Raw genomic sequence first — 25,703 nt, 5'->3', positions numbered from 1 at the left:
TGTAATAGTGAAATTTGGTTCTTTGGGTTCTAAGTGGTGTTTAATGTGTTAATTTTCTTTATACCCTTTTAACTTATGCCAGCCAGTATGAAGAGAAGAGAAATTTCAACGACACAATTACTTACAAATAATTTTAACTAATTCTTACATAATAATTCACATAACCATAAAACATTCGTTCGAAATTTTCCTCAGTAAAGGCCATTACTACTCTATTGATGGTTTTTTTTTTAAAAAAAAAAAACCCACAAAATCACTCGTGGATTAAACTCATTAAAGGAGCAAAATACAAAAATAGTCCCAACCTTCACCATGAGGTCAAAAAAGGAAGAAAAATGAAGAAAACTGCATGCTGCGATGTGCACGTGATGGGTGGGACGTTGTCTTATTTGAAGATGTTGTCTAACATAGTTACATAGGCTGTTTTGGACCTTCGGTAACAAAATGGTAGTTCAATGCGGAGAGTGTCAATTCATATGTACTTACCCCTTAGAATAAATTAGAAAAAAAAAAAATTACCCCTTAGAATAAAAGGCTTAAAGCATGTTTGTTTGGTATGCAGAATGAATTATCGGAAATGAATAATTATTATAATAGAATAGCTTTTTCTTTGTTTGGCTGAACATCATTCATAAGAATAGTAATTCCTAAAAAAAAAAATAATAATAATTATTATTTTTTAAATGAATTTTTCAAAATACTATTAATTTTATTATTATTTTTCTGCACACCTAAAAAACAACAACTAAAAATCACAAAATATTTTTTTGGGTGGACGGCCACCCTGGTAACCCAGTATCATTGGATTTCTTAAAATGTTTTCTTCAAGATCAAGAATGTATGCATTTTGATATGAAACAAATCAACCATTTTTCTATGCCATAAAATGGATTTCTTTTGGTTACGGTTGCATCTTGGTCCTTGGAGAGACAAAATCTCAGTTTTCTATGCCATTTATCTTGGAAAGGGTATATAGTATTGGATGAAATTTCACGTAAAGAGAAAGTGATGGTGATAATTTTATAATTATCATACAATATATATATATTATTTTTTGTATTCAAGATATTCAAACTTTATATTGATATGGATGCCAACCACCCAGTAATCCAAAAAGCAAAATTCTTCGGTTTAAAGCACAACAACCCAAGTAAACTAGCCTATTCCTTGTCAAAGTCCAAGTGCCCCTTGGGACCCAACAACCCATAAAAGCCCACGAAAAATAAATATCTGATCCTCTTAGCTGGCATCCACCATATATCTCGACTATCAATACTGTTTGCGTCCACTTTAAGCATCCACGGTGATCTGCTTCACAATGTTCAGTGTTGCGTCTAAAAGTCTGTTTCAAAAATTGCACTAAAAGTCTGTTTCTTCTGCAAGTTTGGGCGCCCGAGAGATTGCACTAAAATAGAAAGGCTGACAACAGGTAACAGCAATTTTGTTTGGAAAGGCTTTAAGGCTTTGTAAGGCAATACGACTACTATTTTATTTTATTTTGTAAGAATGACAATACGATTTTGTTTATAAAAAGCAACCCACCCAGCCTCCCTACCATACCAGCATTCACTATTCTGTAATGTCTCCTTAAAAAATATAGGCTTTCTTATGGCTTTTTTTCGATTGCAAGTTTGTCGCCTCTCTTGTCATTTTAGGATGGCACTCGTACGAGAACGAGAAGGAGAATGTCATGAGAATCTATTTGACTTGCATGATCAGTATTTTTGCGGTAAGCCTTGCACTATACCTACTGGGTTCTAACAAGTTACTCACCTCTTATTTTGAGAACGAAGTCGATGCTGAGAGGTGGAAGAGGATTTGCGCTAAGCTCGTACGTGGGCTGGCTTTCCATGTCGTTTGTGAGTAAGTTACTCATAGGATGTACATATTTTGACGCACTATTATTCTAAGTGAATCCTATAAGTAACTAACTTGCTTTGCTTTGATGTACATGTTTGTCGATTCGGCCTTCTTTGTCCCGACTCGGTCCCAGCCGACTCGTCGTCCAGAGCGTTTACCGATCCGACTCCGTTAACTTCCCCAACGGCGTCGGTTTGAGCAGAGCCGACTGGCAGAGCTCCTGCGCTATCCTCGCCAGTAAGGTTGTTTCCCAGGAGCAACCCACGGAGAAGCCCGGAGCTGCCGGAGGAGGTGGGGCGGCCGGGGGTGCCGGCCATGTGGCGGCCGTTAATGGTCACAGTATCGATCTCGACCTGGTTCCGATTAGCACCGACAGCAACCACAACAAGCCGCATCAGCTGGCACATAAGGCGCTCACCATAACGGACCTGTCCCCGGCTCTGATGCACGGCTCGCAGCTCCGAGTTGCTTACCAAGGGGTGCCCGGCGCGTACTCCGAAGCCGCCGCCGGAAAGGCCTATCCGAACTGCGAAGCCATTCCGTGCGACAAAACAGCAAACATGTACATCAAACCCTATGAGTAACTTACTCACAAACGACATGGAAAGCCAGCCCACGTATTAGCTTAGCGCAAATCCTCTTCCACCTCTCAGCATTGGCTTCGTTCTCAAAATAAGAGGCGAGTAACTTGTTAGAACCCAGTAGGTATAGTGCAGGGCTTACCGCAAAAATACTGATTATGCAAGTCAAATAGATTCTCATGCCATTCTCCTTCTCGTTCTCGTACGAGTGCCATCCTAAAATGACAAGGGAGGCGACAAACTTACGATTGAAAAAAAGCCAAAGAAAGCCTATATTTTTTAAGGAGACATTACAGAATAGTGAATGCTGGTATGGTAGGGAGGCTGGGTGGGTTGCTTTTTATAAACAAAATCGTATTGTCATTCTTACAAAATAAAATAGTAGTCGTATTGCCTTACAAAGGCCTTAAAGCCTTTCCAAACAAAATTGCTGTTACCTGTTGCCAGCCTTTTTATTTTAGTGCAATCTCTCGGGCGCCCAAACTTGCAGAAGAAAATTTTCTGCTACGAAATTGATTCACTGTCTTCTGGTTTTTGAAACAGCACAAACGCAGATTTCCATTTTTGTGCAACGCAATTGTGAAAGACAGATTTTGTTTCACAAGACGCAGATTTCCATTTTCGTGCAATGCACTCGTGAAAGATAGATTTTTGAAACAACACTGGTTATACTTTTAGACGCAACACTGAACTTATACTGTAAAGCCGATCACCGTGGATGCATAAAGTGGATGCAGACAGTATTGAGAGTCGAGATATATGGTGGATGCCAGCTAGGAGGATCAAATATTTATTTTTCGTGGGCTTTTATGGGTTATTGGTCCCAAGGGGCACTTGGACTTTGACAAGGAATGGGCTAGTTGACTTGGGTTGTTGTGCTTTAAACCGAAGAATTTTGCTTTTTGGATTACTGGTTGGTTGGCATCCATATCAATATAAAGTTTGAATATCTTGAATACAAAAAATAATATATATATATATATATATTTTGTACGATAATTGTATAACAATTTACTAAATAACATTTTTTTTTAATAAATAATCTACTAAATAACATTATTTTAGATAACCATGTTGATGACCTATATTTATTCATAGACACAAATTTCTTACAATTAAACCAACCTCTAAGAACGACATTTTTTTTTAAGCTATTAATACATACTATTAAAACAAATATATGTATTTTCATATGCATGTTACAGGTTTGTAGTAAGAATGCTCTATGCTTTACTGATTCGAATGGTTTAAGTGATATAATATTCCATATTTGAATGAGAAGTACCTCAAGAACTTCAAATTTATTATTATATTAATCCAATATAATCTATTTATGATTAACCGTACATATATAGAATTTCTTCTCATTATATAAAAAATCAAATAAAATGATGTCTCTATCTCTATACACCTCGTTTTTTAATCACCATTTTGAAAATAACATGATATAACAAGATGGTAATAACAAAAAAACAAGAGATTCCTCTAAAAAAGAGACAAAGAAGTTGCCGAATTGTTTGTACTTTATAGGTATTAAGGATGGATCAGGATCTCATCATATCTAATATTATATTTTTATATATAATAGAGGAGTTTTAAACAAGAGAGACTAATAGCTTGACACATGGCGCTTAATTTATCTGACAACTGCTTACTTTTGAAAGTTTTAAACAGGATGATCTAATATCTTGACGCGTGGCGCTTCATTTATTTGACAACTGTTTACTTTTAAAAGTTTTAAACATGAGAGTCTAATAGCTTGACACATGTCGTTTCATTTATCTGACAAATGTTTACTTTTAATTAAATCGTTTAAATTAAATGGTACATTTAAAACAAAACAAAACAAATGAAAAAATTGAAAAAACAAAACAAAACAAACAAACAAACCGTTTCTACAAATGAAACACAAAAAAAAAAAAAAAAACCAAAAAACTGTATGCTCAACCACTAAACAAAACTACTAAAACAGTTTCTATCCCATTCTACAACAAACACCCTCTGAAACAGTTTCTACTCCATTATACCTCTGGAACATCCTTCATTCTACACCCAGTAAGTTTTTTGCAACAGAAATTCCATTTCTTCCATTACTGGGTAAGTACACCCAGTAAGTTTATTCTATTCCTTTTACAAACTATCATTTATTGTATGCATTTATTTAAGTTTATTTAATAAAATCCCCATTGTTAAAATTTCAATTGTTTTTATTATGTTTACAAATTGTCATTGTCCAATGTTATTGTTTATGTTAGCACTGTCATTCACTGTTATTGTTCGATTTGCTGTTGCATGTTATCATTTTTGATGAGTCTATTTGAAAAAAAAAAATTCCCATGGAAACCCAGATTAAAAAATGGCTCAATTCTCAAATCCATGTTCGCGGAGATGAAAATAAAAAAAGAAGGGGTTTTCCTTAGAAAAATTAGAGTTACGGATATGATTAAGTGGTGGAGTTATTTCCTAATTTATTTTCTATAAGTTGTTTCTTTTTCTTTCTTTTTTTTTTTTTTTGAAAAACTATAAGTTGTTTCTACGTTCTGCTTTTTCTACATTTGGGTTTGAAGGCCAAATAATTATGATGTAATTATTAAATAATCATTAAAATCATTTAATGATTTCTAAAATTGGAATTGGTTATGAATTAAATTAATATCAAAAGGTTTTTAGACCCCAATTAGATCTCCATCTTCTTTATTGCTTTCTGTTTCTTTGATTTGAATTACACAGCATTTTATGATATCTGAATGCCGTTACTGTTGACGTACACATTCATATCTCTTTTTTAATTTTATTTAAATGAAGTAACATGTCGATCAGTAATACTAAGATTTGGCAGAACTGAGTCATGAAAAAATGCCAAATTAACCATAAGTCTAATTAAAAATCTAATATATCGAGAAAAATGTATTTCATAAAATTATGGCATGCAGAAGATGGTGTAAATTATGAAAGATTATATATGAAACAATATTTAGTGTCTAAAAAAAAAAAAAAAAAAACTCAAAAACAAACCCAATCAATTCCCACTAAATTATTTTCTAATCACAATAATATCTTTAGTCCCACTTTTTATTGTTTGAATCCCCTTGAAAATTTTCAAGCCAAGAATTGTGACATAATAAAAATAAGCGGCCCCATTCATTATTATTTTTGCCTTGATTCATTCACATTTGAAAAAACAGATAAATTTAACCGTTTGGAGTTGTATGTAGCGTATTATCCCTACAATTAAGTCCATTATAGATTGTGTTAGTGGGTTATATAGTTTGTTAGGAGTTATAGTCTCTAGACTCTCTACTAAGGACGACAGGTTTTTCTTTTGTTCTTTTGCTTCTTTTTTTACCTGTCAATCTGTCATGTATTGGAAAAAAAAAAAAAAAAAAAAACTAATCAAATTATACACCTACTTAAAATATTAATTGCCTGCCATGCCAAAATATTCAGATAATTTGCAAATTATTCCGTCTGATTAAAATAATTTGCAAAATATTTCTTTAGACTCATTATTTGATATTTGTTGCCAATATCCTGTTTGGATGACGACATAATATAAATACATCAATCTTCATCTAGAGTTTTTAATGCTTTTTATGTACTCTTCAAGAATTTTATTTTGTTTTGTAGCATTAATTTCTTAATATTGTTACTGTACATAAATACTTTTATTTATATCTAAAATGCTATTTGTTATTTGTTATTGGTTTTTTTTAATATTACAATATTATGTACACAATCTCTTGAATTAATTACTAATCTAATATAATAGGGGAGTTTTTAGGACGAATGCATAAAATTGTGACATATGGCATTTTAAAATGTTAACAGGTGTCATTTTAAGTTAAACAGTGCATTTAAAATAAAAAGACATGTACTTTTTGATAAATGAACCGGTTTAAGTAGAATAAGTCAAAACACTCAAAACATCACATTCTACTTCTCACAAATCCCACTCTCGGTACGCTTCTTCTTCTTCTTCTTCTTCTATAGTGTTTTAAATTTTAGATATTTGTTTCACATTCAATTTTATTTGAAATTTCCTATAGATATTTGGATTCCAAATATTTGTATACACAATTGCTACATCTGCAAGAGTGCAAGACCCAGTTCGTCAACAAGGTTTCGTCTTGTAACAGTAAACTACTATTTCTTATTGAAAAGGCCAATTCGATACGGCAATTCTCCTAAGGAATGCTTTTACACTTCTCAAAAAGATATTGATTACATCTTCAAAGGCGTTATTTATACTTCCTTTTTCAACTAACAACTTCTAACTAACTGAACCTAACAGAATGAACCTAATTGAATAGCTAACCACTTTCTTCTAATGCCTATTACACGTCGAGTCTCACTCTTCTTCTTCTTTTTTTTTTTTCTTTTTTTTTTTCTTTTTTTTTATATTATGATTATAATATGTCTTACTGAATTGTAAATGAAAGATCGGCACCACCTACAGAAAACAAGAGAAAAAAAATAATCCTAAAGAAAATTACAAATCCAAAAGAAATTATTGATTCAAGATAGAACCGAAAACTTACAGAATTAAACATTTGATGTCCGCTTAGATGAAAATACTAATTTACAGTCAAAATTGAGATTTCCTTTTGGTTTATTTTGAATACCCATATGTTTCTAAAGCCAAAAAGCAATAGATTCCATGATTCAAAATTTATTATACCCAAATGGGGCAAAAACAGACTCAAATACAAATTTTAATTCTGTCTAAACAATATATCTATACAATGTAAGCAATTATCTGAAATATATGTCGCTTTATATTTTGGTTTTTTTTTTTTAGAGTTGGTTGTGGGACTTTTGGCTTCAAATTAAGAGGGAGACAGGGAGAGGGTATTAATTTAATAGATGGTGCCAAACAACAAAAAAATAAATGTAAGAAGAAAAAAAAAGTTTCAAGGAAGCAGGAAAAAAAGAAAAAGAAAACTATTCTATAAAGCTTTAAAGAGAAAGAAAAGCATTGAGAAACCATTTTCCAGCAACACAAATGCTCAAGTCATTTCCTAACACAATTTATAACTTTGATTTATTTGATTACGTTAAATGTTGAGTTAAATTATGTTGGGGGCGGTCCTCTTTATGTGAGGACCAACCCACCACGTGGACTAGTAAACAAAAGGGTTGCTATATAAAAGGAACACACCTACGTGTGTTTCGGTGAGACTAAGAGACAAAGAAATAAGGAGAAGAAAGAAACAGTGACGGCGCAAGGGAGAGAGAGAGAAAAGAAAAGAAAAAGAAAAGGGTTTGCCTAACTACATCCGTCAGAGATCGAAGGTTCGTTTGTGGTCCGATCTTGATGCAATTATAAAGTGTTGCTCCTGATGACAAGTGTTACGTATTGACTGGTGTCGATCATTGGAATTCCTCTCCAATCGCTTGATTGCTAATACCAAGTCCAATAATGGATGTATTCTTGATGTGGTGATAAAGAGGGGTAGATTAATTATTTTGCTACTGCGTTACTCTTTAATTTGCACAAAGAGGGGTAGATTAATTCTGCTGAACATCTGAAATTGGTGTTCACCCCTAACAACGACAACTCGTTTCTCCTGTGAACTGTTGGGCCGAGACTTGTTGATAAACTTGGGCTCTGATACCAGTGTTAGGTGGTATTGGGCCTCTCTCAACTCTAAAAGCTAGCTCAAGAGGTGAGGCTTTTCCTCACACTCATAAACCGACCACCAACTCCTTCCACAACCGATGTGAGATAACCCCAACAAGATGTTGAGTTAAATGTTGAAAAATTCAAATCAATCATTGCATACCAAACCATTCTGATAACAAACAAACCTACAAAATGGAACCATCTCAAGGAAATCTACAATTAAATAATGGGACCATACCATCTATGATCTGCTTAGTTTGAGATGATTGTGCTGAAAATTTAAATTACTCCCAACGTGCTACCAGTTAAATCAGTGAAGGTTTAACTAGGGAAGCGATATATCAACAAATGGCCTAAACATATCTAATGTAACTTCAATGAACCACATCAACAAGTAAAGTGAAACTAAACCATGAAAAGGTTAAATTATCTTACTAATTTATTTCCCGTATCTTGCACTACAAGCATCGAATGAGCATCAATTCTACTAGAGGCAGCTTTTGTTCTTTTGTAAATAAAATTCTTTGAAACTCTTTGTACACACAGACTCGCAATTTCGATTTTTTACAATGGCGGAATTCTTCATGGAGAGCAAAAATATCTCTCAAAATAGGTCATTCCAGAATATCTTAACCTCCTATCGGAACCAATTTAACATCGAATTTCTAAATCTCTTCCGGTAGTTGAACAGAGCAGAGCTCTGGTTTCTTGTAAACGAAAACGCTATCCAAACCAAGCATAGAGACGATGAATTTAAACTGAAACGGATGAATATATAACGACAATATTATGAGGCTAATATAGAGCAGAAATTGAAGTTACCTTATCCACAACGCGGCCATTGAAAGCGACGAGGCCGGAGCGAATACTAGACTGGACGTCTGGACGCGAGCCCTACTGATGCCGCTAATGTGAGAAGAGATCCAAGAATCGAGTCTCATCTTGCCTGAATTGATGCACACGGTCTCTTCCAATCGAACTCCGCCGTAGTTGGCCGGCTCTGCGGCCGGCAAGGGCTTCGTGGCTTTCATCGGAGTTTGTGGAACCAGAACTGGCACTGGCTGTGAGGAAGGTTCTTAAAGCCCTAGAGGGAGCTCTATGGCTCCGAAAGAAAGAAGGCGAGGTCTGAAGTATAAATGATTTTGCCAGGATGGCGAGAGAGAAAAGTGGAGGGAGAGCATGATTGGTCTCCTTTGAAAGATTAACTTTACCAGAGAACAGAGAAGCAACGTTTATTTATAAACATGGAGGTTTATATGGAGATTAAGAAATACAAAGGAAAAGTTTTACATGTAGCTACCATGGAACACAGTGCCGTGAAGAGCAGCACTGTTGCATAAGAGCTGAAAGAGGGATGAGACGTTGCAGGAAATTTGATATTGTGGGAGAGGGAAGATATACAAACTCTTATTTTACGGATGGCGGCTGATCTCTTTTTTCTTTTTGCAACACATTTTTCTTCTTCTCTCTTGTTTCTGGCTCCTCCAAAACATCAAGAAGAAAAATTTGCTACTCCCTTTGTTCAGTTGTTGCACTCTCTCTATTTATTTATTTTATTTTATTTTTTATTTTTTCTAACGGTAACCGCCTAAAGCTGTTAGTAAAATTCGCTAACAGCCTAGGCGGTTAACCGACATGTATGGGTTAATGTGGTTATTAACCGCTAACCATTTTTTTAAAGGAAATTAAAAACAAAAAAAAATGGCGTTGTTTGTACGGCAATACCCTACTACATACGACGTCGTTTATAAAATTTATACACCAAAACAACATCATTTCATATATATATATATATATATATATATATATATTTGTATTCAAGAATTAATTTTTGAACAAAGGGGAAGCTACGACTGCTCTCATGAGTGTAAATCTTACCCTCTCTTTTGTCTGTTCTAAGCTGTTGCTTGAAGGTGATTCATTGGTAACTATTTTGGCTATCAACCAGCTCTCCCTCTTTCCGGATTGGAGCTTATCTCCCATCATCTCTTACATACTTTTGGACTTCAGCATTTTCAAGTTTAGAATGTTTTTAAAGTTTTTTGCGGTGCAAACTTTCATGCACGCCATCTCACTAAGTGGGCCGCTACTAACCTTGTATTTAGAAGCATTTTCAATTCCTTCACTATGATATCTTCTATTAGGATCAACAATGGGAAAGATCTCCTATATAACCATTCCATTTTGTTGTATTTGCTAAAAAAAAATAAAAAATAAAACTTTATATTGATATGGATGCCAACCAACCATTAAAGCAAAATTCTTGGGTTTAAGCACTACAACCCAAGTGAACTAGCCCATTCCTTGTCAAAGTCCAAGTGCCCCATGGGACCCATCAACCCATAAAAGCCCACGAAAAATAAATATCTGAACCTCCTAGCTGGCATCCACCATATATCTCGACAATTATTAGGCCTTGTTCGGTTTGAGTAATAGACCCATTGAAATGAACTAACTAACTCTAGGAATAGGTATTCATTTATTTGGTAACACTCTATTATTAGGAATAGTCTAATCTCATGGTATTATTAATCACATACACACAGAATTAGCTTAGCTAATACTTTCTTATAAGATTAAATTAATCGTGTAAATTACCACAAAAAATCTTACTTTTTTTTTTTCCTATTTTTGTTCTTTTTATTTTATCCCTTTTCTGTTTATATACCAGTTTTTTTTTTTTTTTTTTTAATTCCTTTTTTATGGCATCCTCCAATTGGTATTATATATATATAATTCATAACAATTTTTGTTGTATATAGAAATTTTTCATCCCCTCTCTCCGTTTTTGTACCAGGTTTTTTTTTTTTTTTTAAATTTGTTTTTTATTCAGTTTTTTGCATGCTAGTTTACATTTTTTAATTAAGAGCGTTTGCTATACCATTTTTTGATGGTTAAGATGTTTGGTGATATATATATTTTTTTAATTAAAAACGATTGCTATACCATTTTAATTGAGTTTCTACAAAATGATATCAAGATGGTTGATGTGTTTTTCCTAGTTTAAAAAAAAATGGTGATATGACGTTTATGTGATTTTTTTATATAAATAATTTTGTAGCATAATTGCAAAAATAAAATTAAAAAGGCAACATGCCAGACATAATTAAAAACAAAAAATAAAAAATTATAGTATATTTATTTATGTTTCAAATAATAATACTAATAAAAAAAGTCTTTAACAATATAAATTGTATTTATATTATAACTTATAAGAGTATTTTAGAAAATTTGATCACAATATGATTTCATTCACCAACCTATTGCATTGTACCAAACGAAAGAATATATAATCAATGTTCTATTCCAACGTTACAACCAAATAAAGGAATATAAATAGCTAGTCTATTCTACACTCTTCAATTCTTAGTAGTAACTAATCATTTTCCAATGGACTAGACATTCCGCGAACCAAACGATGTTTAACTATTCGTGTCAAATTTAAGCATCCACGGTGATCAGCTTTGCTTGTCTTTCCTTTGTTTCCAGGTAACGCCTCTCTTTCCTCTTCTTTCTGAAACCCTAATCTTATTTTACCCTTCAAGTCCGACTTTAATTCTCTCTCTTTTGAATGCTCCACCTAATCGTTCTCCTTAAGCACTGCACATCTTTTCTTTTAAAACTTCCATATATTGTGTTAGGAATAAATTCACTTTATAAGCCCAGAAGATTTTGGGCCCAAAGCCCACAAGAAAATAAATTAAATAGTAGAAGACACAGTCCAATTGAGACTCTATTTCACAAAGACCTACTCAAAGATGGGGAGTTATAACTCAAGCTTATCTCTAGGATAACTATTGAAGTCTATCTCAACTCTTCATGAGAACTAATTCAATTTTACCTCAACTCTCTAGCCTATAAATAGCCCCTACACAAACAAACTGTAACGATTTTGTTTTTCATTTCAATATATATATATATATATATATATATATGATAAAAGCACAACTTAAATTCAAGTTTGGCCCAACTTTTTTTTTAAGTTTTTTTTAAAAAAACTGCTTATAGAGGAGAAAGAGCCTTAAACTAGAGAGATTGAGAAATTTGGTATAAAAATTGGTCAAAATTGAGTTTAAGTTGTGACTGTATCACACCTTTTATATATATATATATATATATATATATATAAAAAAAAGGTGAATCCCACGTATATTTGTTTTTGCCAACTCCACATCACCGCTATTGGTGGAGAGAATGAGCGAGAAAGAGAGGAAATCGGCCGCTGTAGAGTCAGGGGAAAAGCCTCCATGGCCGATGGATGCGGTGGGCGCGCTGACTTTCCTCATCCTGGGTGGTCTGGGGATCACGCGGTGGCTAAATATGTTAGATCCGTTAGGCATTTCCTTGATAGGAGACGTCATTCACATGATAGGAGCCATTTTCCTTGGTGCCACCCTCACCCAGAAGGACACATGTGCTGGTAAGAGAAAATTAAAGAACAAGTCTTTTACAATTTTTGTATCTTTACATTACAAAGACAATGAATCAGTTTCTAGCTTGGGAAATTTTGACACAAAACTTGATAATTACAGCATTGCTTTGATCTGCAGGGCTTTCACTCAAATCACTGCATCTAACAGCTTTGCATCTGGCGGTTAAACTGTCTTATGCTGGCCTCGTTAAATCCGAATTACGCCCGCTTGATGTAAATTCACTTTTGGGAACAGTTGTGGCCATCTATTCAATTTTGGGAACACTTGTGGCCATCTATATGGTTGGTTTTAAATATAAGTCTAGTTATGTGGACAAACAGCACAACTTCAAATTGTTATACCTAGTAAGTCCTCAATTCTTTTGCAGTAAATAGTTTTAACATTCACAATCGTAGCATACATTCGCCTATAAAAATAAATGAATCTTGATTCAATTTTACTTGATACATGTGTTTTAAACTTGCATAAATCATATATGAGGTCAATACAGTTATCAGTTGTCAGGTTTGCTTGCCCTAAGATGTTCTTGGGCTGGCAGGACTATCATTGCTTTCATAGGTTTTCATTAGGGTTCATATTTGTGCCTTAACACTTCCCATCAGCTTAGGCTTTTAGGAAAAACAGTGATTTAACATGTTTCCTGAATTCGAAACTAAACATGTGAATTATCACTTTGTTCTGTCAACTGTCGCAATGATTTGGAAGAAAAAAGTAAAGGTTTATTTGCTGGAATCTACTACATTACATTTTACCATGTTTTTGTTAATTTATTTTTATTTATTTTGGAAATTTACCTCCGGTCTTTTCTTTAATACCTTGTCATGGGTTTATCTTGAATTCGAGACAGCTAATACCTTGTGCTTTGCTATCATTATTAATTCATCCCATGACACCGGAAAATAGCTGGAGTGGGATTACTGTCGCCTTCTGTTGTTATCTTAATTCTATTTCGATGCTACCTCAGCTGCAAGTAATACGGAAGAGAGAGGTATGTTTTATTCTCTTCTTTTTTTTCCATTTTGATGGTGCACTGACTTGTAGAAATTGTTTTCTCATTTTTTCTTTTTTCAAATTCTCAGAGTGTTGATCCGGTTACAGCACAATATATATGTTGGCTGGGGTTTTCGAGAATAGTATATGTTGAAAATTGGATTATCGAGGTGAGATATGATTTGGCTCTTAATTTGTATATGGTAATTAATGGTAGCTCAATTTCTTTCCAAGCTATTGATATATATGATTTGATTCTTTTATGCAGATATTGCTTACTCGAGGACAATCGGTGATATTTTTGGGTTATGCTTTTGTGGGTTATGATAATATATGGTGGACTATTATGGGTGTCCTCTCCGAAATTGTAAATGGTTTCATTCTTGCAGATTTTTGCTACTACTACGTGACCATGTATGTAAACTGCTTTGATTTAATTTGCAAACTTGCTCCTGGGAAGCACATTAATTCTAAACGTTTCTCCTTTGGATGCAGCCATTTTGATGATCGTGAAGACATGCAACTCCCATCGGGAGTGGTGTGAGATTGGGATGCTTCCAAAAGTTTTTATTTTGTATGTATCAAGTTGACTAAAGTAATGTCATTTAATTTAGAGTACAATCGATTGCAAGGGATCTTGATCTCGATCATTTTTTAATATTCTTTGCTAGTTATAAATGATTTTATTTAAATGCCCTACTAGACTTTTTTTTTTCTTTCTAATTTACTAATTAAATGATCCAAGATATTGTTTCACTTGCTATGAGATCTTTGTGGCATTTACATCATTAGAGAATAAAAAGCACTTTAAAGTTTATGCCTTAACAAAGAGAGATGTAATTCAGTTCATAATAACAGAGGTCCGAATGTTTTAACATGTATTTGATCTTTTTTTAAAGCTTAAGAGAAACTGATTAGGTTTTAAGATTGCCTCGTTGGTGGGACTTTGGTTACTTTGCTTCTGAGAGGATTAAAAAAAAAAAAAATTGTTTTTTCTTATTTTTATTTATTTATTTTTTCTGTCCATGAATTAGTGTTCTATTTTATTTATGTTAAAATTTAGTACATTGGAGAAGATTGATATTATTGATGATTGTTTGGAAGTTTACACATATAGACAACTTCGATATTATAAGAAGACGTCAAGCACAACTTTGCTAAGTTATGATCAATATGAAAGAAAAATTTGGTACTCCTTTGATAATATTTTTTAGGACAAAAAAAAGAAAAAATAATGAAAGTATTAATAAACAATACAAATTCCTATATTTCACTACTTTAGGCCTTAAGGGTTCATTTCTGATAGCAAGGTAGTCTAAATGCTCAGGATTTAAATCCCTACTGCCATATCATATTCTCTCTCTCCTGAATAGTTGCATTTGCCAACATTGTGAAGCATAACTTAAGCACATGACAATGGAAGTGATGGAGGACCATCAATCACCTACTAGCAGCATGGCAGGCTTGTCTACAATTACTTGATCCCGATACAGCAACCATGCGAATCCGATTATTTAAATCACAACCAATTGGGACCTCAACACGCCTAGTAGTTGGAGATGGCACTCCAGAAGTAAGACTAATGTATACTCTTTAGATGGTATGTTGCTTGAATTGTTCAGATAAATGGGCATGAGAGTGTTCATTCTGCCATCAGAGTATAATTGTCCACAAGACAAATCCGACTATTATAAATAGAATGGTAGTTTTCTAGTTTCTGGTGCTTAAGACCAGTTATCAAGGGATAGGGGGTTACCTTTGCAACAAGAAGTAATCCATTAGTGCCTTTGTCCAATCAATGCACAATCCATGGGCGAATGGTTGCCCCAATTTGGCTGGAAGATAACCACTAGTTAAGACTTGGGTCTGTAAATAAGCTACTGAGCTCATCATCAGAAATATCCTCAGCATATGAAAGAACTTCCTCATTCGAAAATGCAACAATTGGAAGACTGCAATGATGCAAAATACCATTTACAAGTGTGCCAGAAGCATTCCCAGGTGCTGGATGAACAACCTAAATCAAAACAAAAATGTCATTTAGTGTCGAGATGAAATTGTCGCCGACAACAACTTCAGAAGCTTGATTCCTGAATGCCCCTTATGTGTGTGTATATATATAATTCTCCATTTGGCTGAAAACTAAACTACTAAAACTTCACAAGTGTTTGAGTTGATGGCCAACTTTGTTGCTAACACGTTTCATTCTAAAGGTTTAATTGTATCGACCTACAAAAAAGTTAGTCACGTCTGCGCTATCACTCTAACAAGACTAGTAAATTTGCAGCTTTTTATAATCACTTATAAAGTTTAATCTCACAAAGTAAAGAAGTAGTATAAGATTTAACACCTACAAGTATCTTTATAATGCACTCACTCTATGTGGATTATTCATCAATATGAGACGAGGGGATTGCACTCTCTGATGGATAAGATATCAATCAAACTTATTACATATTGTATAATTGTAATATGCATTGGTCCAAGAATTGAGCCTCATCTTGCCTGAATTGATGCACAAGGTCTCTTCCAATCGAACTCCGAGAATTTAGGAAGCTCTAATTTGGTTTAACTTACCAAATGACATAGTAGTTCATTCATATATGTACAAGGTAAATTACAAAGAAACTAGAAACGACAAAGTACAAAAGGAAAGCTACATGTAGGCTAATATATTAAATACAAAAGTAAAGCAATTGAGAAGACATCATGATGGTGCTGTTGTTGCACAAAACATGGAAGAGTGAATCACGGAGCTTGAGTTTTCAGCATGATTCAAGGAGAAGAGGCTGCTGTTACAGGAAAAGGGGATCTGTTGTGGGCTTGAATGAGCTGTGTCGATGTGTTGTTGGTCAGCTTGAATCATGGCCTGTTAATCACCAGTGAATGCCTCCTCTCTGGTACTGCGCTCAATGGTGCGATCGAGCGCACCAGTGAACGCCTGCTAATCTGGTCTCTTAACAACAGCTGCTGCTTGATCTGGTTCCTTAACAGAAATCAATTCACCGACATGAAGGGACTGCAACTTATTTGCAACCCTCAACTCTCAAGCATTCAAATAATCCAATACGTGTAGAAGGAGAAAACTAGAGGGGGCGAGGTGACGTGACTTGACTTGTAATCAATTCACCAACATGACGGGCAGATCCGGATCCCTTCCAATTGAGGGAAAAATGAGAATCTCATTTTCTCTAATTTGAGCCTTTAGATGAATCTAAAGGTTGAAAATATTTCAATCTCAAAACTCAAACACAAACACAAACACAACAATACCGGATTTTATACCAAATTTAAATTAAAAAATTATTTTGTCGTTTTATACCAAATTTTATCATTTTGTACTTTGTCGCTTATAATATATATATATATATATAGAGTAGATAATAGGAAATATTTGATATTATAATTAATCATTTTATCATATAATATAATCATATGGTACAAGTTATTGTGTCATTTAATAAAAATATTATCATTAGATAGTTTACACTTTTAAAATTGGAATCGTATATCACATAATCATTAATCATTATATAATCATATGGTATATCTGCGTAAGTTATTGTGTTATTTAATCAATACATTATAATTATATACTTTATTCTTATAAAACTTATATCACATTATCTTAAATCTAAGATAATACTAATATGAATTGTGAGATAATATGATCATATAATTTAAGTGTGAGTGTATGACCATTAGATCATGAGGAATTTAGGACTAAAGAGTTTGAGCATTACCATTAGATTAAGTGATTAATAACGAAATAACTAATGTGTTTCTTATAATTTACACATTATAATCACAATTTGCGGTAAGTAAAAACTTAACAATTTAAATTTAAATCATATGTTGATGTTGTGAATCGTGATCATGAGATCATATAATAAAAGTACATAACAATTAACATTGACCCATAATACAATCATATAAGTATTAAGTATATAAATGTTTACATATAAGATACAATATATATTAATATTGACATTATATACTTGACCCGTGTTAAGTATTAACATTTGAACCTATCAACTAAATAATACTATATGTAATATGATAATAGTGATTAGTGTGTGTGACATAAAGCGTTTGACATTGTGATTTAAAAAATATTTAATCTTAAATTAAGAAAAACATTGTGAGATAATATGATTATACAATTTAAGTATGAGTCACTCATGAATCATGAATTCATGATGAATTTGGGACTTAGAGCTTGAGGATTACCATTAGATTAATGAAGTAACTAATGTGTTTCTCATAATTTATACATTATAATCACAATTTGCGGTAAGTAAAAACTTAACAATTTGAATTTAAATTATATATCATGATATCATATAATATAAGTATATAACAATTAACAATAACATTGACCTATATAATGTTACAATCATATAAGTATATAAATGTTTACATATAACTATATAAGATACAATATATATTAAAATTCAAATATCAAATTGAACCTAAATAATACTAAATAACACAATTTTTATTCATAATTCCTAAATTTTGAATTTTTAAATTTTTGATTGAATTTAATCGTGGCCGTCTAATTGAATTGAATTTAATACCGGCTGTTGGATTTGATTAATGAAACTAGTCTCATTATCGCCTCTCATGGTATGTCTTGCCTCTCGGTGAAGCTTTCTTTAGTGTTCTTTTGTTTAGATTCAGGGTCTCTCTAAAAAAAAATCTGCAATAAACTTTGTATTACTCACTTTATTCTCACAGATCATCATTTCATCGGTGACAATTTCAAGTATTTTTTTCATGAATCTAACTCATTTACTTTAAGTTTTGGGGGTTTGCTCTGTTTGTGCTGTAATTTAAAGTTTAATCTTTGAATTTAACTTTTGTACAAATAGTTATAATGGTTGGGTTTTATGCAGATTCAGAGCAAATATGGTAGTGCCAACAAAGAATCGGTAAGATTCCCTAAATTAAAAGTGAATATTTTGGGAATTGCTGATCTGGATCTCCTTGTTTTGTCTCTGGAAGATAGAATCTTTGTTCTCTGATTAGTTTCCAGTCCATGATTTATTGGTTTGATTACGGTAATTAGAATTGTTATAGACTAATATGATCGGTTTGGAGTGTTTGTCTTGGACTGGTGGATCGTTTGAAATTTGGGTTTTCCTTATTCAGTCTCAATATATTTCCAAGTATATTTTCAAGTCTGATTTAATAGGTTGCTGCACTTAATCAGACAATTAGTAGTTCTAAGGAGTTCTACGGTGAGTTTCAATTTTTTCTAAATTATTTTTATTATTTTCAATTTCTTAATATCTTGTACTTAAACTAATTACTTTGCATTTTTTATGTAAGGAGGAGGAAACAGATGATTGTGAGGTGGAGATTAACCTGTCAGAGGGAAAGTAATTGTTATTGCTTAATGTTGCATTTTAGTTGATTCTGTATGAAATTGTGAAGTGGAGATTAATCTGCTTCTTTAGCATTTTAGTTCCTTGATTATGTATTGATGATTGTAAGGTGGAGATTAATTTCCCAGAGGGAACATAATTTTGTTTGCTCAATATTCTTTAGCATTTTAGACTTTAGTTGATTCTGTATGGATGATTGTGAGGTGAAACCGTGGAGATTAATTTGCCAAGGATGATTATGGTTTAGTTAATTCTGATTTCTGTTAGCATTTTAGTGTGAATTTGGTTTTTTTTTTTTTTTAAAAAAAAAAAAAAATTATGTTAAGATTTTGTATTTTTTAAAAATCTAATGTACTTAAATTGCAAAAAAAAGTCAAGCTTGAGTTTGGGGCTTGAGTAGCTCGTCCAAAATAGACGAGCTCGAGCTCGAATAGAATTCCAACCCTATCAAGCAAAGCTCGAACAACGTTCCAAGTCTTGAGTCGATCCCAAACAGTCAAAACTCGCTCAAGTTCCGTTTGTTTACACTCCCTACGTAGCAACATCGGAAAAGGACTAACGATTGCACTGTAAATTTTCCTCTTATCCATTTGCGTAAATAGGGGTGAAATATGTTTTGTTTGATTCTCCATTAAAAGCTGAAAAGTCCTTGGTAATGAATAAACCTTCCTAAAATTAAAAGAGTTAGAGCGTACGTGTCAGCCTGTCAGGCTATTAAGGAAAGAGAAAACCATCTCTGAATTTCTCCGCAAAAAAGTGATTGTGAAAACAAAGTTTTGGTTTCTTGTACCATTTGCAGCCTGACATTTCTGGAGGGTGTACGACAAGTCAATACTCTTTCTCCTCTCTGACATGCACTTGAGCACTTGGGCTTTCTCGCTCTGATAGTATCTCAAAGACTCAAACGTTGTTTATATGCGACAGAAAATAATTAAGTTGTTTTTAAAACCTTTAAAGAATGGTTGGGCCGGTAAATGTTTGGATAGATTTTAGTCAAAAGATTTCCTTTTTTTTTTAAAAAAAAAAAAATTTAATTACTCACTTTTTAAAAAGCTTATGAATTGTTTAAGCATTGCTTAGCAAATTCTTAGCCATTTTAACTAGCTGGATGCAGTGTTCTTTTTGCTAGATATTATGTTTTAAATGGGTTTTTTATTAGATAAAATTAAGCTTTATACACAATTTAATGAGTAGAGCGAGATTGAGGATACCATCACTAGGAAGCATTACCACAATCGTACATGTGGGTTTGATAGTCTACTATTTTGATAGAGTAATGTTGTAATCAATTTTTTTTTTTTTTCACTTTGTTGATGTAGAATTGTTGATCAGTTATTGATTTTTTATTTTTTATTTTAAATGGTGTACCAAATTTTTTATTAAGAAATGAGTATCAAACTGATGTGAAACTTATTCATTCGTACCTACAACATTTATTTTGATTAATTATTTTGAGCCTCTTTGATGAATAAGTTTCGCACCATTTTATTTTCCATGATATCTCTTAGTAAAGATTTGGTTGTACTCCTAACTTTTTTTATTTTATTAATAAAAACTGATCATTTTATTAATAATAAAAACTGATCTAAGGCTAATTGACAGTCACATAAATCAAGTAGGATAAAAAATTCTCATTTTGATTATCATGATTCACGAGTGTTGGGTGGAGTTCAATTCAATCATTAAGCAACAATAAGTGTGGCCTAACCACATTTTAAGAATCTCACTGTTAACATTGAGCTTTGGCGCAAAACCAGGCGAGCTGTTCGCCAAAGCTTTAGGCTACGAACCATAACAGGCGAATCTCCTCTAATTAAAACAGAACCCAAGCCCAAAGGGAGCCCTTCCAGAAATTCTCAAAGGCCTGGGCCTAACCCAGGCCTATGAGGTGGTTTGGAAATAGTTTTCAACCAGCAATAGACGCGCCTCCGTTAGAACTTCACTCGCTGCGTCATTGCCCCAAGCGCAAAGGTACGGACTACCGTGTTACCCATCTCTTTTTGTAGTCCTCGTTTGCCTCCGCTAACTAGTATTTTTTCGATGTCCGACTTTACGTCGGACCGCATCTCAAAGTCAAAGCTTTTAGTGGATTGTTTAGGGAGCAAAGTAGCGTTCTTGGCAACTTTGAATGATGGGAGATGATAATACCTTCTCGCCTCACTTCCATTACGTGCTCTCTCATACAGTCATCACTACCCTCTGATTCTTTACAGACTCTTCAGCCAGAGAAAAATCCACAATGCTCTTTTCCCTCGATTCTTGTCTCCGACATGTACAAATCAAGAACCACTTGTTTCCGCTCTAATTTTTGCTGTAAAGTCTTGCTCTTCCGTTTCCTACTGCCGTGCAATTCATGCCCGCGTGGTGAAATCTGTAAATTACAGTGATGGTTTTATTGGTGATCAATTGGTGTCTTTGTACATCAAATATGGCTGTGCAGAAGATGCGCAGATGTTGTTTGATGAAATTCCTAATAAGGATGTTGTCTCCTGGAATTCGTTAATTTCCGGGTTTTTGAACGGAGGGTTTATTGGTAAGTGCCTTAGTGCATTTTTCACAATGAAGTTTGAGATTGGAATAAAACCTAACGAGGTTACATTGTTATCTATAGTCTCAGCCTGTAGTGATATGGGAGCTCTAGATGTACTGATGTAGGCAAGTACATTCATGGGTATGCACTGAAAATGGGGATGTTGTTGGAAACTAAGGTTGTTAATTCTCTTGTTAATATGTATGGGAAGTCTGGGAATTTAGATTCGGCTTGTCGAATATTTGAGGCAATATCCATTAAGAGTATTGTTTCCTGGAATTCAATGATCGTGATTTACACCCAGAATGGGTTTGCAGAGGAAGGTATGAGTATGAGTTGTTTTAATTTGATGAGAATGGCTGGAGTTAAGCCTGATGAAGGTACTATGGTTGCTTTGCTTCGGGCTTGTGAAGATTTAGGTGTAGGAAAACTAGCAGAGGGCATTCATGGTGTAATTTTCAGATGTTGTCTTAATGCAAATGAAAGAATTGCAACTGCACTTTTGAATCTGTATGCGGAGTTGGGGAGATTAAATGCATCACGCAAAGTTTTTGGAGAGATGATTCATCCAGACAGAGTAGCTTCGACAGCCATGCTTGCAGGCTATGCTGTCCACGGGTTTGGAAGAAAAGCAATGGAGCTCTTTGAATACACGGTTAAGGAAGGTTTAGAGCCTGATCATGTCACCTTCACGCATTTGTCAAATGCTTGTAGCCATTCAGGGTTTGAAGTGCATGGAATTGAACCCCAGTTGGATCATTACTCATGCATGGTTGATCTTCTAGGCCACTCTGGTCTTCTGAATGATGCTTATGAGCTGATTATAAACATGCCAATGGATCCTAATTCTGGTGTGTAGGGGGTCCTCCTTAGTGCTTGTCGGGTTTATGGTAACATTGAGCTTGGGAAAGAAGTTGCAGAGCGACTGATTGCTTTAGACCCATTAGACCCCCGAAACTATATCATGCTTTGGAATATATTCTGTGCTGCTGGTCCATGGAGAGATGCTTCAAAGGTGAGGGCTTTAATGAAGGATAGGATTCTCATCAGAAACGCCGGTTGCAGTTTTATTGAACATGGAAACAAAATCCATAGATTTGTAGTTGGTGATCGATCTCACCCTCTATCGGAGAAGATATATGTAAAATTGGAAGAACTGATTGGAAAGATTCGGAAGGCCGGATTTGTGTCTAAAACTGAATTTGTTCTACATGATGTTGAAGAGGAAGTTAAAGAGGATATGATCAACAAGCACAGTGAGAAGCTAGCCATTGCCTTTGGCCTTTTGGTGACTAATGCAGGCATGCCGTTAATCATAACAAAGAATCTTAGAATATGTGGCGACTGTCACAGCACCGCAAAGTTCATATCACTGGTTGAGAAGCGTGCCATCATAATACGAGATTCAAAGCGATTTCACCACTTTGACAATGGATTGTGCTCTTGTGGTGATTATTGGTGAAACTTTGCATCAATCAAAATGATGATTTACAAATTACAGCATGATTATCGCAGATCGAGCACTTGAATGTAAGAAACCCCTATCTCTTCTTTACATTACAAGTTTCTAGTAGAGTTTGTATGAAACATTGGTTTAATTGAAAATTTTATGGGACATTACTAATCGCGTGATAGTTCGAAGAGGAATGCATACTTTTCCCCGTATTACAAGGTCTGCAATCCATGCTAAATGCTTGGACTGATAAATACTATTTCATCCCAAGCCCACTCCTCCTAAATCATTTAGCATTCTGAAGCTCATCCCAACCCAAAGATTTGAGGATGGTTGAGAAAGGGGCTCAAGCCCAAACAGTGTGAGTGCATCTTTTAGGAGGGAGAACTAGGGGCTGAGGGGCCATGCCCCCTCCAGTTTTAAAATTTTCAGTTAATATATATATTAATGTATGTTTTAGCCTCTCTCGATAAGAAATCCTAATTCCATAATTTTTTCCCATTCTTTCTTTTGGACAAAAAATTATTTGAATCCGAACATTGAACAAAGGACCTCTTTCATTTTGTTTCCTGGTAATTGAATGGGTCATGTTCATTGTGGAATAAAATTAAAGCCATCTTATCGTTTACTTACTTCATTGAAAACTTGAACCTCCACCGGTGGCGATGTGCATTTATTATATTTTGTTTTATGAACATTATTTTCCAATGGTGGCCCAACTCTAGCCCCATCGTTGACGTAGCCTCCGAGAGCGGGCCCTGTTACTATGATTGGTTTGTTTCTAAAAAAAAGCTTCTTTACAAACCATGGTCCACTAGCGGACCAATCAATATGATTGCTGTGTAATTTCTCAAATATAATTGCTAGTTGGACCAGCATTCACCCCACATTTCCCCTTTATTTTGTAGCCCTTGTAGTTGTTGTAAGAGCCTATTTGATATTGCATTTGAAAAATAAAGTTTTTAAGTTAAAAATAGTTTTTGGGCAAAAACTTTATTTTTTAAGCTTTTGCCAAAACTGTTTTTTGGTTAGGAGAAACTTCCCTTGCCCCCCTAAACTTTCGCGCGTTTTGCAGGCACCCCCCATTGTTCAAAAACTCTTACTTTGATGTATCAAATTTTTATTTTCTTTCACTTTGCCCATTCCGTCAGGATTTTGCAGTAGAATCAAACGGTCAAATGAGTAAAAGTCCTTTATACCCCTAATTTTTTTTAAAATTTCAAATTTATCCTTATTTATAAATAAAAAATTATTATATTAAAAAAAAAGTGAACTCCGTTGCCGGGGGTCACTTCGGAGGGTCACAAGACCCACCAGGGGTCACTTTTGTGACCCGTCAGTGGGTCAATTATGACCTAATAGAGGGTCACCAGTGACCCACCAGCGGGTCACTTGTGAACCCCAGTGGGTCGGCATAATACCCGTCTTCTTCTTTTTCTTTTTTTTTTTTCTTTTTTTTATTAATATAATAATAATAATATGACCCATGGGTCACAATATAGGTGGGTTAGATCTACCGATAAACTCACGAGTCAAGAGTTTTTAAAAAATATATATATTTTTAATAAAAAATAAGGATATTTTAGTAATTTAACACCGTCCGTTGGGATTTCACAGAAAATCCTAATGGAATGGGCAAAGTGAACGAAACTAAAAATTTGATACATAAAAGTGAGAGTTTTTGAACAATGGGGGATGTTTGCAAAAAGTACGAAAGTTTGAGGGGATAAGTGAAGTTTTCCCTTTTGGTTATTTTTAGGCTTTTTGGATCCTTAAAGCGATTTTAATTTTTTTACCAAACGAGTACCTTTTTTTTTTTTTTCAAACTGGCTTTTTGAGTGTTAAAAGCACTTTTAGACCCCTCAAACGCAATTCCAAACACACTATATGAGTCTGTTTGAGATTGCGTTTAAGAAATAGAGCTTTTAAGTAAAAAAAGAGCTTTAGGGCAAAAACTTCATTTTCAAGCTTTTGCCAAAAGTGCTTTTGGACCATTTTTAGGCTTTTAGACTCTTAAAAGCACGTTTAATTTTTTTACCAAACGAGTACTTTTTTCTTCAAACGGACTTTTTGAATGTTAAAAGTACTTTTAAGCTCCTCAAATGTAATTCCAAACAGGCCTTAAGTCTCTTTTGACGGGGGAAAGATGATACTGCGGTGTTAAGGGTATTATAATTTTTTTAATAAATTAATATGTATGAATTAATGAATTAAATCCGTTTGTCAAATTTTGTGAGATAAAAATATGATCTAAACCTTTAATCATAGAAATTTTCTATGAAAATAGAATACTTAGTCAACTCAAGTTTGGTCAGATCGATGGTTCCCAATCTGACCATATACGATGGTTGACACGGTGTAATTTATTGGTGCGGTGACTCTCCCTTCCAATCAGCTCCATTCTTGACAGTTGACATTGTGGAATTTAGATCAAAGACGGTGAGGGGCTTTGGTCGGACAGATACACGTAATTATCAGATAAATCGCACGGCTTAACTCTCAATGCATATTAATTAAAGATTTAGATCAAAGAAGTGTCCGAGCCACCCTAAACACAGTAAATTTCCCTCTTGCCCACCGAGTAATAGGTTGAGTAATAGGGTTGATATATCTTTTCTGTAAATTTCCCTCTTATCCGTTGAGTAATTGGCTTGATATATCTTTTGTTTGATTCTCAAGAGAAATCTGATACGCCTGGGACAGACATCAATTACAAATCTGTTTTCTTTCTTAGTACCAAGAGATAAATAAATAAATAAATAGGGAGATCTGTAGCCATTTGTTTTCCGGTAAAAGAGAAGTTTATACTATTGTCTTTTCTTTTGAGGAATAATCTCGTGTAA

The 25,703-nt window shown here is 34.0% G+C and overlaps 2 protein-coding genes, 1 non-coding gene and 1 pseudogene across 4 annotated transcripts; 3 read left to right on the top strand and 1 right to left on the bottom strand.

The window, feature by feature from the left end:
- Window positions 1–1,555: 1,555 nt before the first annotated feature.
- On the top strand, window positions 1,556–2,718 carry LOC132189029 (arogenate dehydratase 3-like). Its single transcript, XM_059603503.1, has 2 exons — window positions 1,556–1,863; window positions 1,994–2,718. The coding sequence occupies exons 1-2, from the start codon at window positions 1,691–1,693 to the stop codon at window positions 2,442–2,444; spliced, it is 624 nt and encodes a 207-aa protein (XP_059459486.1). The 5' UTR covers window positions 1,556–1,690; the 3' UTR covers window positions 2,445–2,718.
- Window positions 2,719–12,237: 9,519 nt separating this feature from the next.
- On the top strand, window positions 12,238–14,946 carry LOC132189769 (uncharacterized). 2 transcript variants are annotated; one of them, XM_059604554.1, is made up of 7 exons: window positions 12,238–12,484; window positions 12,615–12,841; window positions 13,345–13,485; window positions 13,577–13,657; window positions 13,756–13,901; window positions 13,983–14,061; window positions 14,884–14,946. In XM_059604554.1, exons 1-6 carry the CDS (start codon window positions 12,259–12,261, stop codon window positions 14,029–14,031), a joined length of 870 nt encoding a protein of 289 aa, XP_059460537.1. In that variant the 5' UTR covers window positions 12,238–12,258; the 3' UTR covers window positions 14,032–14,061; window positions 14,884–14,946. The 2 variants fall into 2 exon arrangements, with proteins under 2 accessions (XP_059460537.1, XP_059460536.1); XM_059604553.1 differs by lacking the exon at window positions 14,884–14,946 and having other exon boundaries at window positions 13,983–14,233.
- Window positions 14,947–20,705: 5,759 nt separating this feature from the next.
- Window positions 20,706–20,850, bottom strand: LOC132191192 (U4 spliceosomal RNA). The gene has a single exon (XR_009441221.1). It is a non-coding gene; the product is annotated as a U4 spliceosomal RNA (small nuclear RNA).
- A 172-nt stretch (window positions 20,851–21,022) lies between these two features.
- LOC132191065 (pentatricopeptide repeat-containing protein At5g40410, mitochondrial-like) lies at window positions 21,023–23,012 on the top strand (annotated as a pseudogene).
- Window positions 23,013–25,703: the final 2,691 nt, after the last annotated feature.

The sequence above is a fragment of the Corylus avellana genome, chromosome ca8, assembly GCF_901000735.1.
Source record: "Corylus avellana chromosome ca8, CavTom2PMs-1.0".
NCBI lineage: Eukaryota > Viridiplantae > Streptophyta > Magnoliopsida > Fagales > Betulaceae > Corylus > Corylus avellana.
The sequence above is the reverse complement of the archived record's forward strand: the minus strand, read 5'-3'. Positions and strand labels throughout refer to the sequence as shown.